We start from the raw sequence: 21,537 nt of genomic DNA on the forward strand, positions 1-21,537 counted from the left end.
TGTTTACTCAAACCTTTTTTCCTGAAAGAAAATTGCCAAATTGCTGACTAGATTTATTTGGTAGCACACTTTATCACTTTTTACAATTTCCCTTAAAAATGTGATAATAATGACATATAGCCTTGGATGTAAATTTGGACCAAATCATGGTGCCATTTGAATGCAGGGTCTTTCGTCACATTAGGTTTGGCCGTGAGCCACATCCTTTCTAGGGAAAGTTTGGCAGGGTCATGTTTATGTCTACAAGATCCACCCGCCTTAAGCCCTGCCTCTCATTTCCCTCACCTCCTCTCCACATACTCAGTCCACTGTAGCCTTTCGCTAAGCACAAAGTTAGGCAAAGCCAGTAAAGTGATAATCCTCTTAGGACACTCATTGCTTATTTGTCAGGGTCCAAATAAAGCATGCAATTATGGGATTTAGAGGGGAATCTCTGGTTCACTCTGAGCTCCCGCTGTGGGACGAGGTGGGAAACAGGCATTGGACAGGCTTGGGAGGCGGAGATAAGGCCCTTTGGAAAAAGGAGAGCGGGATTTGTGTAAGCGTCACTGCTGTCTGCTATATAAATAGCTGGATGTTGACACTGACTAAGGAATGTTACCTGTTCGTTACCTGTTGCCTATAGACTACATTTACACAAACGAGCTTTCAAATAAATGTGCTTCTGTCTTCAGATAAAAAGTATTTCAGGAAAACATTTAATATTTTATAGCTGTCTGAATAAACAGTTTGTGCATGGGATAGTTATGAGAAGATTTTTTTGAATGTATTGATAAGTTGTAGAAGACGGTAAAGGTAGACAAGCCACTATTTCAGTATTGTAATTGTTTACATGATTAAATACATACTTTTCACAGCAAGCAAGTTTATAAATTAAAGGTGGGGTAGGTAATTTTGGAGAAACCAGCTCGAGATCGCTAGAATTTGAAAATACACAGCCGGAAAAAATCTGCCGCTTCCTTACAGAGCCCCTCCTCCAACACACACGAACGCGCACATGACCAATGAGGGCACGAGATAAGTTTGTGCACAGATGGAAGGCTGACAGGCAGGTAGGCCATCCAGTTATTTTAGCCGGGCCGGCTAAAATGATTGGTCGTACTTTTTACAGTATTACGGCTTCCACAGATTACATTTTTGTATGGATTTTTTGTCAAAGCACTTAAGATATTCATTGCTATCGGGATGTTAAGAGCATTCCATGGAATATAACAAAAAGTGTATCTCGAGCCGGTTTCTCAAACTTACCTACCCCACCTTTAAGTGACATTGAATGTGTCATTTTTCTAGGCACAACAGAGGCAGTATTTGTAGTTTTCTTTTGTTGGTTCTTTCACAGGCTGCGTGTAATGGTTTTGCATTAAATTCAAATGTTGCATTGTCATTTGCAGCCTACGCTCTCTATGACTACTGCAAACAATCCATCCGCTTGTGCTTCTTAAAATATACATAATATACATACATGCTGTATGTACATATTACAATAATTACTGGTTTTCACCTCTTAATTTGCTTCTTTGTTAAAAGCCATTTGAGATACTCCACAAACATTCAATAACGCATGCACCACAATATTATGAAGCTGAATCCACACTACTGAATTTCAAGTGAGTTGAATTTAATGTCCACAATTGTAAGTATATTTTTCGGGGTGTCATTTTAAAAGAAGTTACTTTTCTTAGTGTCTAACCATTTGATTTTAGTGATGACAAGCTGCAACATATAACTTCATCATAGATATTAGGTGTCCCGTTTACTTATTTTATTGTTTAATTTTCCTACAGCGTTGTCAACTCCCAAACTAAGAATGGTGCCACACCGCTCTACCTGGCCTGCCAGGAGGGTCACCTGGAGGTCGTCCAATACTTGGTCAAGGATTGTGGGGCGGATCCGAGCATCAGAGCCAATGACGGGATGACACCTCTACACGCTGCTGCCCAGATGGGCCACAACACTGTCATCGTCTGGCTAGTATGTTGGGATGTCAGTCAAAATACCAAACCTTGTAGAAAATATAGTACATTGATTGAGTCCTCAATCCACACCTCGTAATATATGGTTATATTGTGTTTAAAAAAACTATTTATGTTGTCATTAAATCATCAATGTCTGATGAGGCAAATTACATTTTCAAATATTTTTTGAGTATCAGGCCGAGTATAGTCATTAAAAAAAAGGACTCATTAACACTAAAAGAATTTTGAAAAGTGCTCCTAGTCAATACAGCAGACGATGACTAACTCGTTATCTTCGCTCTTTTAGATGAGTTTCACAGAGATCAGCCTGACAGGCAGGGATAATGACGGGGCCACAGCGATGCACTTTGCAGCCAGCCGGGGCCACGCCAAGGTGCTCAGCTGGCTGCTGCTGCACGGCGGAGAGATTGTCACTGACAACTGGGGAGGGACGCCGCTTCACGACGCTGCAGAGAACGGTGAACTGGAGGTGTGTTTTTGTGTTTTTCTTCTACTGTTGTACAGTCAGACTGAAACTAACAACACGAGTAAAAGCAGATGAGTGGTTCACACTGAACCATCTGTTTTGAATGAATGGCCTCATGCTTACCACCACTCTGACCTTCTGCTTTGAGTAACGTATTGTTGTATCACAGTCTGGTCACGCAGATGACCACAATATTGATGTGTTGCAATCAGAGAAAATTGAACATTTTCTCTGATTTTTACACCACATTGAAGTCGAATTGACATTGAACTCAATGAAAAATTACCCTTACCCTGACTCTAAAGATGCTGGCCTATGGATTAGATGGTTCGAGACTCATAAGGTCCTATTTTTCAGCCCACCTTTTTGCTGCCTTATAACCAATCCAGGTGTAGGTATGGGTCTTTTTAGATCTTGAATCATTATATATCAAGTGTAAATATAATAACAAAAGTTAATAGTTTAACTTTTTAAAGTTTCTAAACAGTAATCATCTCACAAAGCTTTATGTAAGTTATATTTATTCTGACTGAAGCAAGCTGATTTAGTGCACGGCTGTCACATTGACTGCTACTGTCATTTTCTCCATCTTATTCATAACTTCTACCACTCTCTCCGTGTCTCTCATGTCACTCTCCAGTGCTGTCAGATCCTTGTGGTCAATGGGGTGGACCTGGGCACCAGGGACCAGGACGGCTTCACAGGAGCAGACCTGGCTGAGTACAACGGCCACTCCCAGTGTGCCAAATATCTGCGCACTGTGGAGAACATGGTAAGAGACACAGCTGTGCACCATGACTAACTCGAACCTCCCTAAACCTAGAGGGAATTATCAGTGGGGATCAAAGTCCAATCTTACAAAAATATAGCATAAGTCCGAAAAAATGAGGTTTAAATTGTGTAAATGCTGTTAACATGATCTTCATTAAACTACCAAAGAAGGAAAGAAATCTCCAACCTACTCTATACTAAATAAGATTACCCCAGAGCTGAATGCGGTGACAGGCAGTCATCATAAGTGACATTCATGGGCAATTGGACCATAGATAGAACCAGAATAAAGTACAATATTTGTTTTAGACAGAACATTTGCACAGCACATAATGTGAAATGTTGCCTTGTTTGATTAAATAGCAGCAAAATTGCCCAACTTCCACTTTATCCGCATCTGCATGAAATGATGAGTTATCATTCCTGCTTTAATACTTGTTCCATGACCAAACTGTAGTCCAACTGTTATCAGTCAAACTTATCCTTTAAATATGCTAATTAAAATACATAATTGGAATTCTTCCTTTGTTGATCCCGCAGTGCCCAAATGCAACCATGGAAAAAAAACAAGCTGGCACTGAGCCAACATGTCCCTCGACTGGCATCAGTTGTTGCCAATTATCGGGGCTATTAACTCTTGGTATACAGTGTACTCCACGGCTTCAACCACACAATATCCCCAAGTGGCCAGAGGAATAATAAGCCCTCCACACTGAACTCTGTCTGGTGTGTGGGAAACATATTTCCCCCCCCCCCCTCTGGGACTCTTTCCATTAGGGACATTCAGCGAACTGAGTCCCGTGCTGTGGGAAAAGCAGAGGGCTCCAGAGCCTTTTTGATCAGCTGTGAGATGTTTCATTAGTGTGCAGTAATTAAACTCATAATGCTGTTCTCCTCGTGTAAGTCATCAGGGAATAAGAGGTAGTAGGATTTATGAACTGATGAATGAACGGATAGATAATAGATTTATTTATTTATTATACTTATTTATCTTTCATGTGTAATGACACTGTATCCTTTTACATTAAATAGAATGAACCATACATGTTAAATAAAACTGATATGATGATGGCTGTTTTCATGAACTGCATCTTTTGACAGAGTGTGGAGCACCGTGTTTTGTCCCGGGACCCCTCAATGGACCTCGAGTACAAGCAGCCGGACTCGGGTCTCTCGTCCCCAAACACCACCATGCCCCCCGCCAGCCAGGCGGCACACTTTGACATCAATTCACCATCCAGCTCTCTGTCCAACTACGACTCAGCCAACTCCAGCCAGTCCAGCACTGGGGAGAAAAGGAGCAGCTTGACCACGACACGCGGGCCGCCAGCTCAGCTGAACACAGTCGCACACACAGGTCCGTGAGAACGAGTTATAAAAACATGAAGCTTTTAAACTTCAGACTACAATTTATTTTTAGTTAGGAGAACCAACAAGGGGACAATGAGTTTAGGCTTCTAAATGTTTAAATAATCATAATATTTCCACCATTCTGCTTCTTAAATGAAATACCAAAAACGCTAGATGAAAAATCCAATATTTGTACCCTCAAACTATTTTGATGATCTATTAATGGCTAAATACATTTCTATTTGTAAACAAGCTTTGCTGTCTTCAGTCATTTAGCTATACATTCTCAAATGCCATTTCTTGTACGTGCAACATATAGTATCTGAGCAATAGTGGAACGCCCTAGATATTTACTGAAGTAGAGCCAGCATGCAGCAGTTTGCACAGGTGTATAATATACTGGTGCTGCACCCTAGTGGTCTGCATGCAGATAGTTTGTTTGGATGAGAGGTGGACCATCATTAGAGTAACTCATGTTTCATATGTTTGAATGGTGCATTGGGAAAAGCAAACTGAGCGAATGTTTAAAGGGTTATGCAACACTTTGCTGTATTAAGTGGACCGTGTCTTCACAGGTGCATCAGAGTCAGCCATTTCAGACATGCAGGCGTATATGGACATGCTAAACCCAGACATAAGATCTGAAGTGACCAAGAAGAACGAGATACCTTCTGATGCCGCCTCCAAGCCCCCACCACCACCAACCTATCCACCCCCGCCTCCCCCACAGGCCCCCCCGTCGCCTCCTCCACCCCCCAGCTTTCAAGCACCAACGCCCCCTAAGGAGCCGACATCAGCGGAGTTCCTGAAGGTGAAAAGCAACCTGCGACACGTGGACAGCAACACCAGCAAGACGGAGGTGAGGACAGAGTTTGTGCATGAGTTCAAAGGTTCTATGTGTTTTTTTGCAGCATATTATATACAGTGGGTGAGGTAATTGTTGCTCAAACATGCATAAATATTCCCAAGTTTGGGAAAACAAATTAAGAAGTATTTGCTGACTATTAAATGATGAGCAATATGGAACAATCCAAAAGAAGCAGAAGGATGGTGGTGTTTGGCCATTAGCTGCCATTTTCCCTTGTGTCTAATCAGTTGGGCTACTGCTCCATTCGGGCTATAGCTTTTGTGTAACAATGTTCCTTGTCTTGGTGCGTACAATGATGTTATTGTGTTAGAATGGTTAACGAGGCTAACAAAGATGCTCATTACCGTGGCAGGCCTGACAACACAATGGTTGTTGTGATGGGTCTGATCTTAATTCCAGTAATTAATCTGGCTACAGATCACTCAAAATTGTGATGCAGAGCTGACAATTAAATTGGCATCAACATTACTTTCAGTACTGCTGGTGGTTTAGTTCTGCTGTGAAGTACGTTATCATTTGTTGTTTAATCTTATTGATTTGGACAAAGAACACTACAATTTGGGAAAAAATAACCAATCCAAGAGATGACTTTCCCCTCATGAAAAACGTATTTCCTAGTTGTTACCAAGACTTCCAGTATGATAACAGCACATTTTCCAAATTATTATTGTGCCTAAATCAACCTAATTAAAGGTTTTCTGTTGTTTATGGTGTCATCTTAAAGCAGAGGTGCAGTATAAAGTCAGGGAATGGTAGAATCAGCTGATATTTTGGAGAAAACAATAGTTATGACAGAAAGACGAAGGCTATGTGTAAAGATCTGCTATGCGAAGTCAGTAGTTGTTCGCTGTTCTAAAGTCCACAGGTAGCAACAGTGTCCCGTCTCCAGGGTGATCTGTGTGCGTTTGCACGCATGCGCCATCAGCCATATAGGGGAGAGCTTTAATTAGTGCCACCCCCTCTCCTACCTGTACCCAGGTGACCAGCCCGGGGCCAACCCTCATTAACTATTTAACAAAAGCCAGTGCAGATCACATGCACAAATGCGTGCACACACACAGACACACACAATTAAGATCAGTGTCTACCATATACATTGGGAAAAACAATCTACCACGGGCGCCATAGTAACAGGGAACAGTAACTTTATCCAGGGACACAGCCGATCAGATGAACCAATCTTACAACATGGAAATGTATTCAGCCGGTTGGTGGTATAGCAATCTTATTTAAAAAAACAAAACAGATTCATGATTAATGAAATTATTCAAATAATAATTTCCACAAATAATACAAAACCAAATGATTGCACCAGCCACGAAAAACTGGTACATACCAGTTATTGATATCAGATTAAAAATAAATAAATAATACAATCAAGCATCCATTAAAAAACGTTTAACCCTTATTTTTTTTATATAAAGTGATGTCTTTGTGGCTGCTTAGCTCACCTCATTTGTCTGTATTTGCTTTGACTGAAGTCAAATGTTGCGTGTGAAGCAGCCACACAAATGACTGCTTTGCCTCCCACGTTTTTTATACCTACTGTTGGCCAGAAAACCTGGACTTTGAGATCTCATACTGGATTAGTATATTTTCTGCTGGTAATTAAGGCTAAAATATTCTAATAATCCTAGGGGCAGTGCCTGGGACTTTGTGTTTTGCATAAGAGTATAGCCCTTAAGAGCCACTGGGGCAGGGTTGGGGAGTGGTTGGTCTGCGGGCTAGAGGTGACATCATTGCCACTGCTGGGGCCGGCCTGATAGGTAATTGATGAGGCCTGTGGGTAAAGTGAGAGGGCAGGTAGAGTGACAGTGCAGCCCGGAGGAGGGAGGAGGGAGGAGGGAGGAGGCGACTCTGAATTTGGTGACAGCCACTCTGTGCTCTGCTTGGCTTTGTGGATGAGGCTCTGTCAAGACTGGAGGAGAGCTGCAGGAGAGGATTATTAAAGCCAAGGTAAGGTGTGAAGAAGAGTAAAATGGCGTTGTTTAAAAAGAAATTGGTAGCAGATACAGAAAATATATCACAAGTGTATTTGTGTTTTTTGTCTTATTTTCAGGTGCTGAAGTTATTGGAGCTGCTTTATGGTTGAACAATAATGCTTTGCATATTGTCAGGTTTAATTTTGTACTTTTTCAAAAGTACTTTTTTTTTTTACTTTTTACACATTTCAAAAGGGCGCATACAGTATAGATGTCTACAATGCATACAAATGCATTTGGCTGTGAAAACAAATATACAAAAATGACTTTATGCTGACAGATAGATCTGTATAATGGGGAGAAAGGCGGTCCGTCTGTGTTTGTATGTCTGTGTGAAGGATGAAAGGGAGGGGGGCTAAAACGCTTTGTACATTTTGCTTTTGTTGGCCCACCTCCCTGGAGGATGACAATCAAACCATCTGTAGCGCTCCCCTGCTCACATTTCCCTCCCACCTGATGAGTGCTCAGGGACAATGTCTTTGACAGCAGACATAAGTCAACATCATTAAGCTGGTTTATAAGAACTCAGAACATGACACCACAAAAGGAGGAGAGGTCAGAGGTCAGCTTTCAATTATTTCAGCTTGCGTTAACATTGGAGATCTGCTTGACCTAAATGTACGCAAGTATAATGCTGATCCTTGATTTGAAAGTCAAAGGAACTGTACATTTTGCTATGATGACTCAGTCATGATTATTGACAGCTTTTAAGCTTGTTTATTGTAAAAAATATACAGTGAAAAGTGCATTCACATTTAAACACAATGTTTAATGTAAATATTTAATTTATTTGTGAGCAACACACTCAATGCAAATGCAAGGCTCTTTGCATTATGTAAAGTATGCACTGATTTACCTGTAGGCTTCTTTATGTTAGTGATTATGACTGCTTGAAATGCAGCAAGGTGAGCTAACTTACACATGTCAAATAGCAGCTTACAGTAAAATCTGAAAAGATGATCAGAAGTTTGATATCCTACCTGCCGGGTCCTGTTGCCGGAGATAGATGTCAGGTAAAAAGTGAAAGGTCAAAGTTATTGAACTATCATGCTATGAGGAAATAGGGGGCTCTCTTATACTTTGGAAAAGTTATCTCTTATGTTCTGGGGCCCCTGCAGTCTATACATGACACAGTGTTAATGTTTTACTGAACTAAAGCCTTGTTATGTTATTCAAATCAGGCTGCTTTGGTCACGCGAGAGAGCTAATCTGGAAACAAACCCTACTAAGTATGTCTTACAGTATGTCGGCTCACAAAAGACAAAAGCAGGTTTTAGCCATATTAAAATCGGCCATTGTATAATGTTGGCGACTCATTTTAGAATCATAGTTTAATCACCTTTCTTTAACCCTGATTACTATACAAAATGTAACTACATGTTTTGCAAAGTGAACTATCCCACAGTGCTATTTCCATTTTCCATTTCCTGTAATGACAAGAAATGTACTTCCTTGTATATCATTTTAAATTGGGCTGAAAATAAGGATTATTTATTTTTCACTGATTAATATGGGTACCGGCAAATATGGCTAATGAAAACTCTCCGTTTTTGTATTTCTTAAGCAGCTGACTCCTGGAGAAAAACACGACAAATTGCGGCGTGTGGATTCAAACAGGAAGTCAAGGAGTTTCAGTAAGCAGCCCAGCACTGGGGATTACTACAAGAGCCTGGGCAGCGACACAGCCGAGCCCCGAGGGAGCAAAGGGATGGCGCCCAACGAGGAGGTGAGCCGGATCTCTGCAGTTTACATAAATATATTTGAAATATTAGAAGGGGTTCTGCCACCATTAGTGGTAGTTCAAAAACATACTGTAAAATGCTATATGTGAATAGGTTACCACAACAGAGGATCTGTATTGCTCTGTATTCACATTTATTTCCATAAACCAACAGGCACTGACCTGATGACTGAAAGGAAAATGCCACCATTATAATATTATATTACACGTGGGTGGTTGGAAACACGCTGTTTCACACATTAAAGGTCCCATGACATGCTTTTCTGGTTATTACCCGTCCCCTTGTGTGTTATGTAGCTTTTTCTGCATGTAAACGGTCTGCAGAGTCACAAACCCTCAAAGTACACCCTGTAGCGAGTAAAACTCAGAAAAGACCTGTCTATGCTGCCCCAGAACGCCTCGTTGGAGATTTTTCTTTTTCCATTTTTTTCTTCCTGGTCACAGTGACGTAACGACGACCAAATGGACCAATCCGTGGAGCTCCTCACACACACACACACTCACTCAGCCTTATCTTTTCTCAGCCGCGCTACTCCGCGGAGTTTCGCCGGCACACACACTCACTCAGCACTTATCTTTTCTCAGGCTGTGAGTGTGTGGCGAACTGTGTGGCGAACAGCCTGGCTGTGATTGTGTGAGTGTGTGTGTGTGTGTGTGTGCTCAGGCTGAGCTTCGCTGTCTCGCAGACCCCACGCAGCAACCAGGAAACGACACCAGTAATCCAGCTCACACTGTCCGCTCCTCGAGCCTCAAAGGGCGGAGCAGCGAGCCGCGCAACGTCCCGCCAACACGGCACCCAGACCCCACGCAGCATTCTCATCTGTTTGTCATTACTGGTGTCCTTTTCTGGTTGCTAACAAACGCCATTGTAACACATAATCACTGATCTTCAGCTGTAACGGTGGTGGACTCATCGGAACAGAGTGGGCGAGCTGACCAATCAGAGCAAAGTGGGCTCATAGGGAGGGGAGGGGCAGGAGCTCCAACAAGGTGTGCAGGACAGAGAGTGAATACACATACTATACAGAGATGCTGTATGAGAAAACCAATGTGATTTTGGAACATTGAACAATGTAAATCTATTCTAGAAGACCTCAACAATGGAATTATGATCAGTAGAAATGGCCATGTCATGGGACCTTTAAGATAACACAGCTAACATTTTTTTCATATTTATCATATTAAAAAACCCACATACATTGTGTTTCTGCCAGTCATTGTCATTCATTGGGAAATAATCTCTTAATCCAATCAAATGTCCTTTTGAAATGGTGCAGCCTTTTTCATTGTGCCGGCAGCTAATTTCAGACAAGATTCTATTTGATAGAGTTGATTATAATTTACAATGTTAAAATGTTATTATGTATTTGTAAGTAACTAAGCATGCTTTAAAAAGTAAAAAAAAATAGCTGTAACCCTGTTATGGGTAAAAGGTTGATACGTGTGCCCTGGTTGTATTGTTTAAGTTTGTTAGTGCTTCTTATAAGGTCCTGTTCAGGGTGAGGTTTAGCTGAGTGATGGTGTGTTGGCGTTGGGTTACCACAATGACTGCACTATTTGCCTGCGCATTATGCCACTCAGTGTGTTACATAGTCTCCTGTCCCCCTTGGCTTTTGTTTGCCACCTGATGCAAACGTTTCCCTCATTTCCATTTCCTCGAGTCTCCACCCTGTTGTGTAAACTGTCCAACAACCAACAATAGAAAAAAATCAGGACAATAGAGCACTTAGCAGGGAGTCACAAATCACCCAAAGTCAATACCACTGAATCTAACATGTACCAATATTAGGTTGCATTTATTAGTTGTTTTATTGAATTTATTATTTATTATTTTGATTTATCTTTTCCAAAAGAGCTTAAACCCACAATCAAGTCTGTAAGAAAACACATAATATATTACAGACTTTGTAATCGTTCAATTCACTCATGTATTACTGATTATTTTGAAGCCTGAAGCCATACAAATTGAAACAGCGTTGTGGTCATAAAGCACCTGTTGTGGCCACATACCGGCACAGGCATCTTAATAATAGAGTCTATTGGACTCTCATCAATGTCCCTGGAGAGGTGTTCTTATAATCTCATGGGTATCAGTAGTGGGGGCGATACAGGGCTCAATCCGCATTGAGCCAATTAAGGTCTCAGTGGGGCCCCTCCTGGTCTCAGAGGCACCCTAGCAGATGGGCGGCTAATCATCAGGAGCAACGGCACGTGCCGCCAAGACCCATCTGGACACAGCCCTCCCCCAACTCTCTGGGGGGATTGAAAAGTAAAGGGGGCAACAATGATGAGCACGCGTATGAAGAACTAAGGAGGGGCGGGGTCAAATTAAATGTCACGGCCCATTAAGTTGCTTCCCGCTGAGTTATGGCACGCTTTCAGAGCGTGTCAGGCACGTGCATGCTGGGGTGGGGGCAGGGTGGGGGGGGTTAAAGCCCTATCACTTGCAGTGACAGATGGCTTCTTCCCACTGTTTTCACTCAGTTTCCCCAAGAGATTAGGTCTTATTAGCTCTTTTATTAGCAACAGGGTGTTATGTCTTTATGAGTTGATTAAAGATGGCAGGAAGCAGAGGGAGGGCACATCTAATAGAGCAGCTGCATCTGTCACTGACGGCAGTCTCTATGAAAGAAGGTATTGCTCATTCACAGAAAGAGTTTTAGATGGCATGCCACTGTCACAGTTTTGTGTTGAATTATTTTAATGAAATAAAAAATTATATTTTCAGTGTTGGTTTGTTATTCATTAGTCTAAAAAGGTGTTCTAAAGAAGTGTTTTGATTGTTTAAAATCTTTATGTTTTCTTAATTGTAATATAAGTTATTTGATAGGTTTTAAGAATATAACAGCTTGCATAATACAAAAAACAAATAAAAGAATCATACTGATTACCAGGGGCTAAAAAAGTATTAGGGATTTTAATCATCAATGTTGGAGTGGTATTTCAAGTATCACTTTATGGGCCACTGGTCATATTCCTGTTATCAGTGACCACATATTGACTTACACAGTAATACAACAATGTGGTTGCTAAGAGAAAGTTAATGTGTGTAAAATATGACTAATATTTGTGTCCCTCCCTCTTGTCCCATCAGGGCTCTGTGTTATTGGAGGAGCCGACCGACAGCCCGGCCCACAGCTCAGAGAACGGCACCACAGAGGAATCAGCTGCACCGCCCCCTCCTCCACCTCCGCCCCCTCTACCTCCAAACAACCCCACGCCAACACCCCCTCCACCTCCTCCATTGCCCCCGGAGACGCCAACCACCCCTCATCACTCTGCCGGTAGCACCTCCAACAACCAGCGACGCCTATCTTCCTCATCAGGAAGTGAGTGTCATTTAACTATTTTTTTCTCCTTACATCCTTTCTTCTTTTTTTTTAAACATCCTTTCAATGTCCGCCTATTTCTTGGCACTACACAAATGGCAATGCATTTATGCAAATAAATCCAGTTTTTATGCTTATTCATACACACTTATACCAAGAATATATAGCCTCCAGTATTAATGGTCACAATGTAATCACACTGGGTTAAGATGAATTGAGTCTGACCCCAGCATCCTAAATAACAGATTATAAATTAATGATGTAGAGCTACCATTACCCTGAGAACTGGTTTAGTGTTCATCCATTTCCTTAAGTGCCCAACACTGCCCTGTATGCAGCTGACTGACAGTCTACACGCTGTCGCACGGACATTTCAACTGATCTGACCAAGGCTCCCATGAATCTTAAAAATGCACAAAAATGTAGGATTGGAAGGAATAAATCCTTTGGCCAATGCATTGTCTCCTTCCAAAATACTTTATTATAAAATTGCATGCGTAATCCTTGTAAAATATCAAGATCATATAATGGACTATCATCATTTGTCAGAGGCCTACATAAGAAAGGTTTAACTCATTAGGAATCAATCCAAAAATAATAAGTATTTATTATATAACACACTACAAACTTGGAAGCAAATGAAGCGCAAAACGTATATATACACACAAATAGTGACCTTGCTCAGTCTTTCCTGTCAACTGTGTAACTTCAGAGAAGAAGAGGAAAACGTCCTAAATTAATAATCGTTATATTTTCACATTTGGAAATATGTGAGGGATCCAAGATGTCTGGGCATGCAATAGGGGCTCAGTGGTCAGACAGCAGAATGAAAAGTAACAAGATACAGGAAACGCATATTTGGTTATAATTAAAGAACAATCGCTTCGATTTCAGTTGTTTTCCTCCGCATTAACCCCTTTATGTACATTACTGTTCCTTCTTTCATCTCTACTCGGCTACTACCATTTGTTTTTTCCTCTTGACTATCATATTAGAAAGTATTTACAGTGGGTCACTAATGAATGTTTTAGTAAACTAACTAACAATAAGGATATTTCTTCTCAACTTTGTCATTCTCATCACCAGAGTGAAGGGGATCCATATTGTTGGACAAGCACTGTGGTTTACAATATACTTTTCAAATAAAAGCAGTTTAGCTTAGGTGCTAAAAAATAACTAAAGCTACAAAAAAATAAATGTGTATAAAGATGAGTACTCTTACACACAGTATACCAGGAAGCTCATTTTAAACAAAGGTGAATTGTGTCATAGCTGACAAGCAGCTCACTGGGCAACATACACCACAGGTTTTTTTATAAACCAGTAATATACAGCAACATCAATTAAGCCGTAAATTATTAATTGCACTATTTAGGCACCTTTTTACAATCTATGCATTTTATCTTTACTCTTTGTTCAACAAATATCCAATTGTCTCATCTCTTTATGCTCCACCTGCTGCCTAATGTTAGGAAACCAATAAAACACTTAAAGCTAAAGAGCAGAGTGTGCACACTAATGGCATGATTTGTGCTTCAGCGTTAATCTTGTAATAAACAGACAGTTAGGGCGTCATAAAATGAAAAGCCACCAACACATCTGAGAGCTCAAGCTGATTTTACTGCTCAGATAGACGCGAGACGATGGCAACAAAACAGGTGGCTGAAGGAAAGTGCTGCTACAACCATTTAAATTGATTGACGTTCTCTATTGTTGTCTATTGTTGTCTATTGTTGTCTATTGATCAACAGGAAGGAGAGGATTATACTTTGTACAGGACACATCTGAATCTGAGGTGCTAAAGAGCAGTGTTTGCTCCCTAATGATATGAGTTCTTCAACAGCGTCAGGTAGTAAACAGACAGTTAGGGAGTAGTCATAAAACATTACTGCTGAACATTGGAGACTTTGTTTTTATATTACAGGAAACATCTCTATCTAAAGTGCTTTGCGACAGCGCTGCTATGAACAGATGCAGCAGCCTGACTGTCATTTCTAACACGGAGCAGAAAAGCTTTTGTGCTGTGATCATAAGAGGGCATTTGTCAAATGTTCGCTACCTGTCACAGCTCCACCCTCCTTAGACTCACTGTGGGTCCACACCTCTAAGCCTAAACAGAATAACAGAATAACAGAAACACACACACACACACACACACACACACAAAACTACTATGGCTACTACGTTCTATTCAAACAGATATACACCAAGTTAAGTGCAATGAAATTGCTCATTCTTCAAAGACATCTGATAATTAAGAGATTCTGGTGCTCTGCAATGAAGATTTGTCAGGGAAAATGGATAAAGGTAGGCTGCAAATATAATCTGTTAACCAACCCTAAAAGCTGTCAATGTGTGAAAGTGTGTCAGGGTTCAGTCTCTCCTTTTAATCACAAGCCTTTTAAAGACCACAGTTTGACCATCACCTGGTACTCTTACTTTCTCTGTAATCAGTAAACAAGAAGTGAAAAAGAGGTAAATGAGGTGTATGCAAGTGTTTGCTGCAGTAAAAATTGGTCTGGCAAGGTGGACTAACAAACTGTGTGTATGAGTGTTCGCCAAACTGCATCTCTCCATGTGTTAATCTGTCCGGCTTGCCAATGGCTTGCTGTCACTTTCAGTTACTGGTGATTCCTTTAGACTTCCCCCAACTGTGATGATGGGTCTGGAGAGCTGCTCTCTACTCCCAGAGAGAGAGAGAGAGCGAGCGAGAGAGAGATAGAGAGAGAGAGAGACTAGTGAGGCTTTGAGCCCAGCTAGAGAGAGAGAGAGAGAGAGAGAGAGAGAGAGAGAGAGGGGATGAGAGAGAGAGAGAGAGAGAGAGAGAGAGAGAGAGAGGAGAGAGAGGAGAGAGAGAGAGAGAGAGAGAGGGAGGGTGGCGGCGGACTCGTGAGGCTTTGAGCCCAGCTAGACCATTGTGTAGCCGCCTCAACAAGGAACTTCTAACGGGAGGACTATTCTTTTTATTACCCAAGTAGAAAATGAGTGATCAATGAGGAACTGAGGATTCATAATTTATTGGAGGTTGACATTCACTGAAACAGGTGAGGTAGCCGACGCCTCTTGGTCTGTTTGGCCCAATACATTACAAATAAATGTTAGTTATAATAGTTCACTCTACAGTATATTAGTAGTTTGTTAGTTTGATTAGGATTAGACAATTTTCCAGCTACATGTTAAAAGTTTCTTGTATAAATATAACCTATATAATAACAAACTTGTTTATGTTCCATATTTTGGTACTTTCCAATTGGCACTAGACTTTACTGTCAGTATACATTTGTATTTGTTAATTCATGTGTTCATATATTTAGAAATGTTGAGGTTTTAAAAAACATTTGCATATAAATCAGCAGGTGTACAACATATGGCCTATCCTAGGCTTCTTTGGTGTTTCCTGTTTGAAACCGGATTTTTCTTTCATTTTGTCTATACTTAAAAAGTTGTTTTGTAATCGCATTTGAAGTGTATAGGAACATGAGGCATTGTTAACTATAAGCAGATTAGGGTCCATGGAAGCTGGATGTATATGCATTTTTCCCCAAACCTACTTTTTGAGAAGTTAAAAGTTCAGCAGGAGCTTAGCTGTGTATACATCAGGTGACAAGAGATTGTGTGCCTCCTCTCTTTGGGTGCACTGTAGTGAAATAATGTTGAATGGCTCCTCCCCATCTAATCCCGGCTCGCTGCAACTGTTGATTGAGGCCACAGTCGCCTCATGTGCCGAATTTGGTGTATTTGCAAAAAAGTACTAAATGGAGCTTGGTTGCTCGGAAGCCATTTGAATAATGCAAACTGTGTTTCAGAGAGACATGTCTTAAAGCACGACACAAAGACACTTATCAAGCTTTTCTATGTGAGACAGTGGCTCAGTACACCAAAATGACCTCCATGCAACACGCTCCAGGTCAGCATTGTTGCCTGCCTAATCGGATGAAATATTTAACACTGAAATGCCACCCAACCCTTCTCTCTCCCCCTCCTCTTCAGTGCATCTCTCTCACTCTCTCCATTTCCCTCTCTCACTCTATTCTGTCTTTCTCTCTGACCGGTTTCACTTTTCTGCTCCATCCTTTTGTCTGCAGGCACAAAATCTTTCAACATGATGTCCCCCACTGGCGACAACTCAGAGCTGCTGGCAGAGATCAAAGCAGGGAAGAACCTGAAGCCAACACCTCACAGTAAAGGCTACACCACCGTCTTCTCCAACAGCGGACCCACAGGCAATAATGTAGGTCTACAGCCTCCCACCATTACTGATGACACAATTGTGTAAAACTCAACAGATAAATACAGATTTGCTCATTTTAGAAATTCAGACTTAGCCTAACCTAAGTCATGCAAAACAATCCCACATCAAACATGTAATAAGGTATCCAAAACATGCCTCGCCTGTTACTCCAAAACCTTGTCAACCAGCCCTGGGGGATTCTTCCTTATTTATCACATCATTAGCAAAGGGACACTAAAGTAGTCATTTCCCAATTCCTAATTGTTAAATATACAGATTTGATACACACATTCTTTGATTTGTCTTGTTACCAATATACAATACCACGTTGCAATGCTTCTTCTAAAATATGTTGTCATTGGTCCCTTAAGGCTAGAATAAACGGGCAACTCAATTCATGCACATTACAATTGTATCCTTTATACTGATTGCGGTGTGTTCTGTATACTGTTGAGCATCGCAGTGCCTTACATATTGGTGTCTTTTTTTCTCCAGGAAAACCCATCTCCACCAGAGACACGCACACCTAGCCCACTAGGCAAGCAGCCACCCTCTCCCGTCTCCAAAGCATCTGTCACCTCCCCACCTACCACCCCTAGCCCCAGTCCTACTGGCTCTGGATCTGCCAGGACCATGTCGACCTCGGCAAGCTTCGAGCGACTGTCCTCTAACTCTGTGGTCAATGGTAATGGCGGTGGCTGCACAGCAGGAGCTGAGTCGGGGCGGAAGATGAGCCTTGCAGATGTGGAGGCGCTGGTGCCCACTCATGATGAACAGGGAAAAGCCATCCCTGAATGGAAGAGGCAGGTCATGGTGCGAAAGCTTCAGGTCAAGATGCAAGATGAGGACGAGCACAAGCGCAAGGTAGGCATAATGCTGCAAAGCTGCAGAAAGATCTACGTTTCATTTTCTCTAAGCTATCCCATTTGTGATCCGGTACATTCAAAATTATTGTGATTATAAATGGCTTCAGTTTGAAATTAAATATATTAATTAAAAACGCAAAGGGAATAGCTGTTGCATGGATTGGAGTGTTGTTTTTTGAGAATTTGAAGTATAAATGTACTTTTACTATTCTGTCAGCTAAACAGTGAGTGAGAATCATTGAAGGGGAAATCAGACTACAAGTTCATTTAGCATCTATGCTTTTCTTCATAGTTTAAGGAGAGTCTATACGTCAAATGACTGGCAGTTGGGGACTTATTTGCTTTGAATGGCCCTCACCTGGCTTGTACTTATCTTCAAAGCAAATCAAATTGCAGTGTTTAAGGCAGCATATTGATCTTGTTTCACAAATAAGCTTTGTTTCTAATTTTGATCATTAGGCTTGAAACCATATTCATGCAGTTATAGTATATGCATTTACACCAGGTATTGATTATTAATTCATACTATAGCAATCTCTGCACTTGTTAGTCCATAGTAAAACAAGAAGGCCACTATGTAGTATGTGATTTGATTGAATACATTTAACTGATTAATAATTCATTGTAATCAAGGATTGCTATCTCATATTCTTAAAGGATCTAGTAGGTAGAAATTGTCTCCAATGTCCCTGGTGACATGTAGTTCTTTGTTTGAGATGCAGTGGCATTATAATGTCTACCTGGCTTTGAGGCCTTAAAGTAACAAACTATTCTAACCACAAAGTATTTCAGTTATTTCATTTCCCACTGTAAATAACATACTGAAGCTGAAGGACTGAACCTTTTAGTAATTGCATGAAACTGCATTGGTCATATATAGACATCCATGTTCTCACTTATTTCTGGAAAAATCCTTGTTTCTTTATTTAACTTTGTGTATATGCATGCTTTCCTTTTTTCATATTCACAGTCTTTATTAATAGTAAGATACTCTTTTGGGTGCAGTGAATTGAATACTTGGCTACAATGCCCATCACAACATTAACACACTGGACAAATGGAGTCTCAATGTGAGCTGGTGTTTGCTGATGGAGTTTGGTGGCTCCAAGTTGTTACATGCTGATTCAGTGGTGTGATGACGAGCCCATTCACACTACAGGTGGTTTTGGAGGAAGATGAGGATACGTTATAGAGTAACTCCATACCAAGTCCCTTAATCAGAAAAACCTTTGTTGCACTGACCTCTTTGGGTTGACAGTTTCAACTTTGCTGCACCTCTAGCCACACCCAGTGTGTTTTCCTGTCACTGTTGGGTGTGGACTGAAGTGTATATCTGTTCCACTGGTGCTAGTCCCCAACAGTGATGCAACACTGCACTTAAGAGTCGTGTTACACCATATTTGGGATGCAGACAGATACAAAAACTCAACCGCTGGATGGCAGTAAAAGCAGAATATTTGTGTAGTTACTCTTTAAACTAACAAAAAACATAAATAACCTAAAAACTTTAGTGAGTAACCGTTATAAAGGCTTTGAATAGTTATGTTAAATATGTTGTTAATCCTTAACACTTAAAAGAAAATAACTAAAAGCGCTCTCTGTTCTGTCTGACTAAAACATAATTTCTTTTGAGGCAGTGCCATTGCACCACTAAATCCATGTAAATTCTGTGTGTCAAGATGGATTTGCATCCAAGCGTGTGTTCACACCAGGAACCCCAAGCTGAAGGAATCCCCCCCCCCCCCCCCTCCCTCCCTCCCCTCCTTCCCTTTTTTCTTGTCTTCTGGTCTCCTTTGACCGCTGATTTAGTTTGCGGCAAGCGGACACTACCAGCCTCAAGAATGGCACTACTCCCACGTCCACAATGCCATTTTGGGCCCATTTGGAGAATTGATGACAGAGGATGACCTAAACCGTATTGAGAAGCAAATTGAGAACCTGCAGGTTATGCACAAGGTCTCAGAAGTCGAGAAGGAGCTGGAAGAACTGGAACGGGAGCTTCACCAACTTCTACCAGTTTCTGCTGCCCTCAATCAGGGGCACTTTTCGGTCAATCCAAAGCAGGTTCATGGACAGGCCGAAGATCTTCCAGGCTGGTGCAGCAAGATTTCTACCCTGCTCAAGAGTATGGCCATTCTTCTCGCCACACTGGGAGGAAAAGAGATAGACATCTTGGACCTAATATGTCCTGGATATTCTCAAGAAGAGGCAATGAATGTGAGCACGTGCCAGTCTGAATCAGAAGGAACCAACGGCACAGGTGTGATTGGACGGTCTCAGTCCTTTTCAACAAGAGAAGATGTGGAGAAAGAAATAAAACAGTGTGGAGTTTCGGTGAAGAACCTCAAGGCCAATTATGAAATTCAAAACCAGCAGTCTGCAGATAACAATGCTAATAGGGTTTACAAACGCAAGAGGTCACTCCCTGTGGTAAGTGAGTCCAGCTACCAGACTCCAGAGTCCATTTGCGAAAATCAGGTCCCTTCCTCTACAGAGGCCGTTCAGTCCAATATCAATGGTAATTTACCTTCATTAGAGGAAGCAGTCTTACCCCTTGTTGAAGAGCCAGTTATAATTGCATCTCATGTTCCTCAGACGTATGCACCCTCTGAGGTAATGGCTCCAACCAACATTGAACAGTTCAATCAGGTTCTTTCTGCAGACCCCATTTTAAATAATGATCAATTAACAAGAAGCTTGGAGGTGCAGACAGATATAAGCTATGTCCAGGAATGCATTGAAATGAGGAAAGAAAGAATTGTTTTCCTGTTCCTTGAACACTGGCGGAAGTACACCATCTCTGAATCTTTTCGGACTAAAATGACTGCCGTGAAAGGAAATAATTTAGACGTGGGCTGGGAGGACTATAGCGATTTTAGTGCACAGATTACTGGGGAGATGCAGAGCGAAGATGACAAGCTCTTCCTTTTCATGAAGTCAAAGCAGGTAGTAGGGAATCTTATTGGCCACTGGAGGACAATCATGAGTCAAGTGCCCACACGCCAGATCCGCAGGCTGAGTCGTGCCCAGATGATTTACTGGCCAGAGCACTTTTTGCCACACATCAACGGGTCTCCTGTGAGCTACGAAAGCCTTACCCTTGACCTTTTCATGCTTGGATACTTTCAGTTGCTGGAAATGAGCATGTCCCGCAGTGAGCGCAAATTCCGCCACCTCTTGTGCTATGAGATGTTTGACCGTCTAGGCAGCCATAAATGGGAGGTCATTAGGCAGTTTCACAAGGAGGTAATGGAGGGTATTGAGAGAGGGAAGCAAGACTGGGCCGATGGTTTTGAAGACATAAAACTCAAGTATTTTGGAGACTCAAATGATGGGGGAGGTATGATGACGGCTTCCCTACATTCCATGTCATCTGACTTGTCCATTATGCAGGAGCCACTTCCTCCTCCACCTCCTCCTCATCCTCCACCTCCTCCACCAACTGCACCAACAGCCCCCCAGTCAACTGTAGCTCCATCACCATTGCCTGCTGCATCCCAGGATGCAATATCTGACAAAAGCCAGTGTATGGAGCAGGGAACTCTGAAGAAGCCATTGCAGGAAAATATTCAGAGGGATGTCAAAAGCAGTAAGACTATGTCATCAAATGAGGCAGTGGCTTCTAATGGAACAAGTTCTGAGCAGAACCATGTGCAGAGCTTGACAACTGAAACTGTACCACACATTGATGCAGTAGCAAACGCTGAAACGTCACTGGACACAACTAAAAGCTCAGGACCAGTAAAAGATGTTCCACCTGTTACTGTTAAAATCATAGAGGAACCTAAAGTTGATAAACCTCCACCCAGGGAGGGACATAATGAAGATTCAATAAAAGTGATTTATGAGCTAAAAGAGTTCAGCAATGAGGAGATCATTAGATACATTGACAGAAGCTTTGCGTTTTGGAAAGAGAAGGAAGCTGAGCTTTTTGATATCTAACAACCATGTGAACTA

General features: G+C 41.5%; 1 protein-coding gene across 1 annotated transcript in view; it reads left to right on the forward strand.

Annotated features, from left to right (window-relative positions):
- espn (espin) overlaps positions 1–21,537 on the forward strand; it is a 40,686-nt gene that overhangs the window by 11,746 nt on the left and 7,403 nt on the right. Inside the window, exons 3-11 of the mRNA XM_034144890.1 lie at positions 1,785–1,983; positions 2,263–2,445; positions 3,083–3,214; positions 4,315–4,570; positions 5,139–5,422; positions 8,978–9,139; positions 12,249–12,483; positions 16,569–16,714; positions 17,210–17,578. Coding sequence (XP_034000781.1) covers positions 1,785–1,983; positions 2,263–2,445; positions 3,083–3,214; positions 4,315–4,570; positions 5,139–5,422; positions 8,978–9,139; positions 12,249–12,483; positions 16,569–16,714; positions 17,210–17,578 — 1,966 coding nt within the window. The remainder of the gene's footprint in view (positions 1–1,784; positions 1,984–2,262; positions 2,446–3,082; positions 3,215–4,314; positions 4,571–5,138; positions 5,423–8,977; positions 9,140–12,248; positions 12,484–16,568; positions 16,715–17,209; positions 17,579–21,537) is intronic.

This window comes from Trematomus bernacchii, unplaced genomic scaffold, assembly GCF_902827165.1.
Source record: "Trematomus bernacchii unplaced genomic scaffold, fTreBer1.1, whole genome shotgun sequence".
Taxonomy (NCBI): Eukaryota; Metazoa; Chordata; class Actinopteri; order Perciformes; family Nototheniidae; genus Trematomus; species Trematomus bernacchii.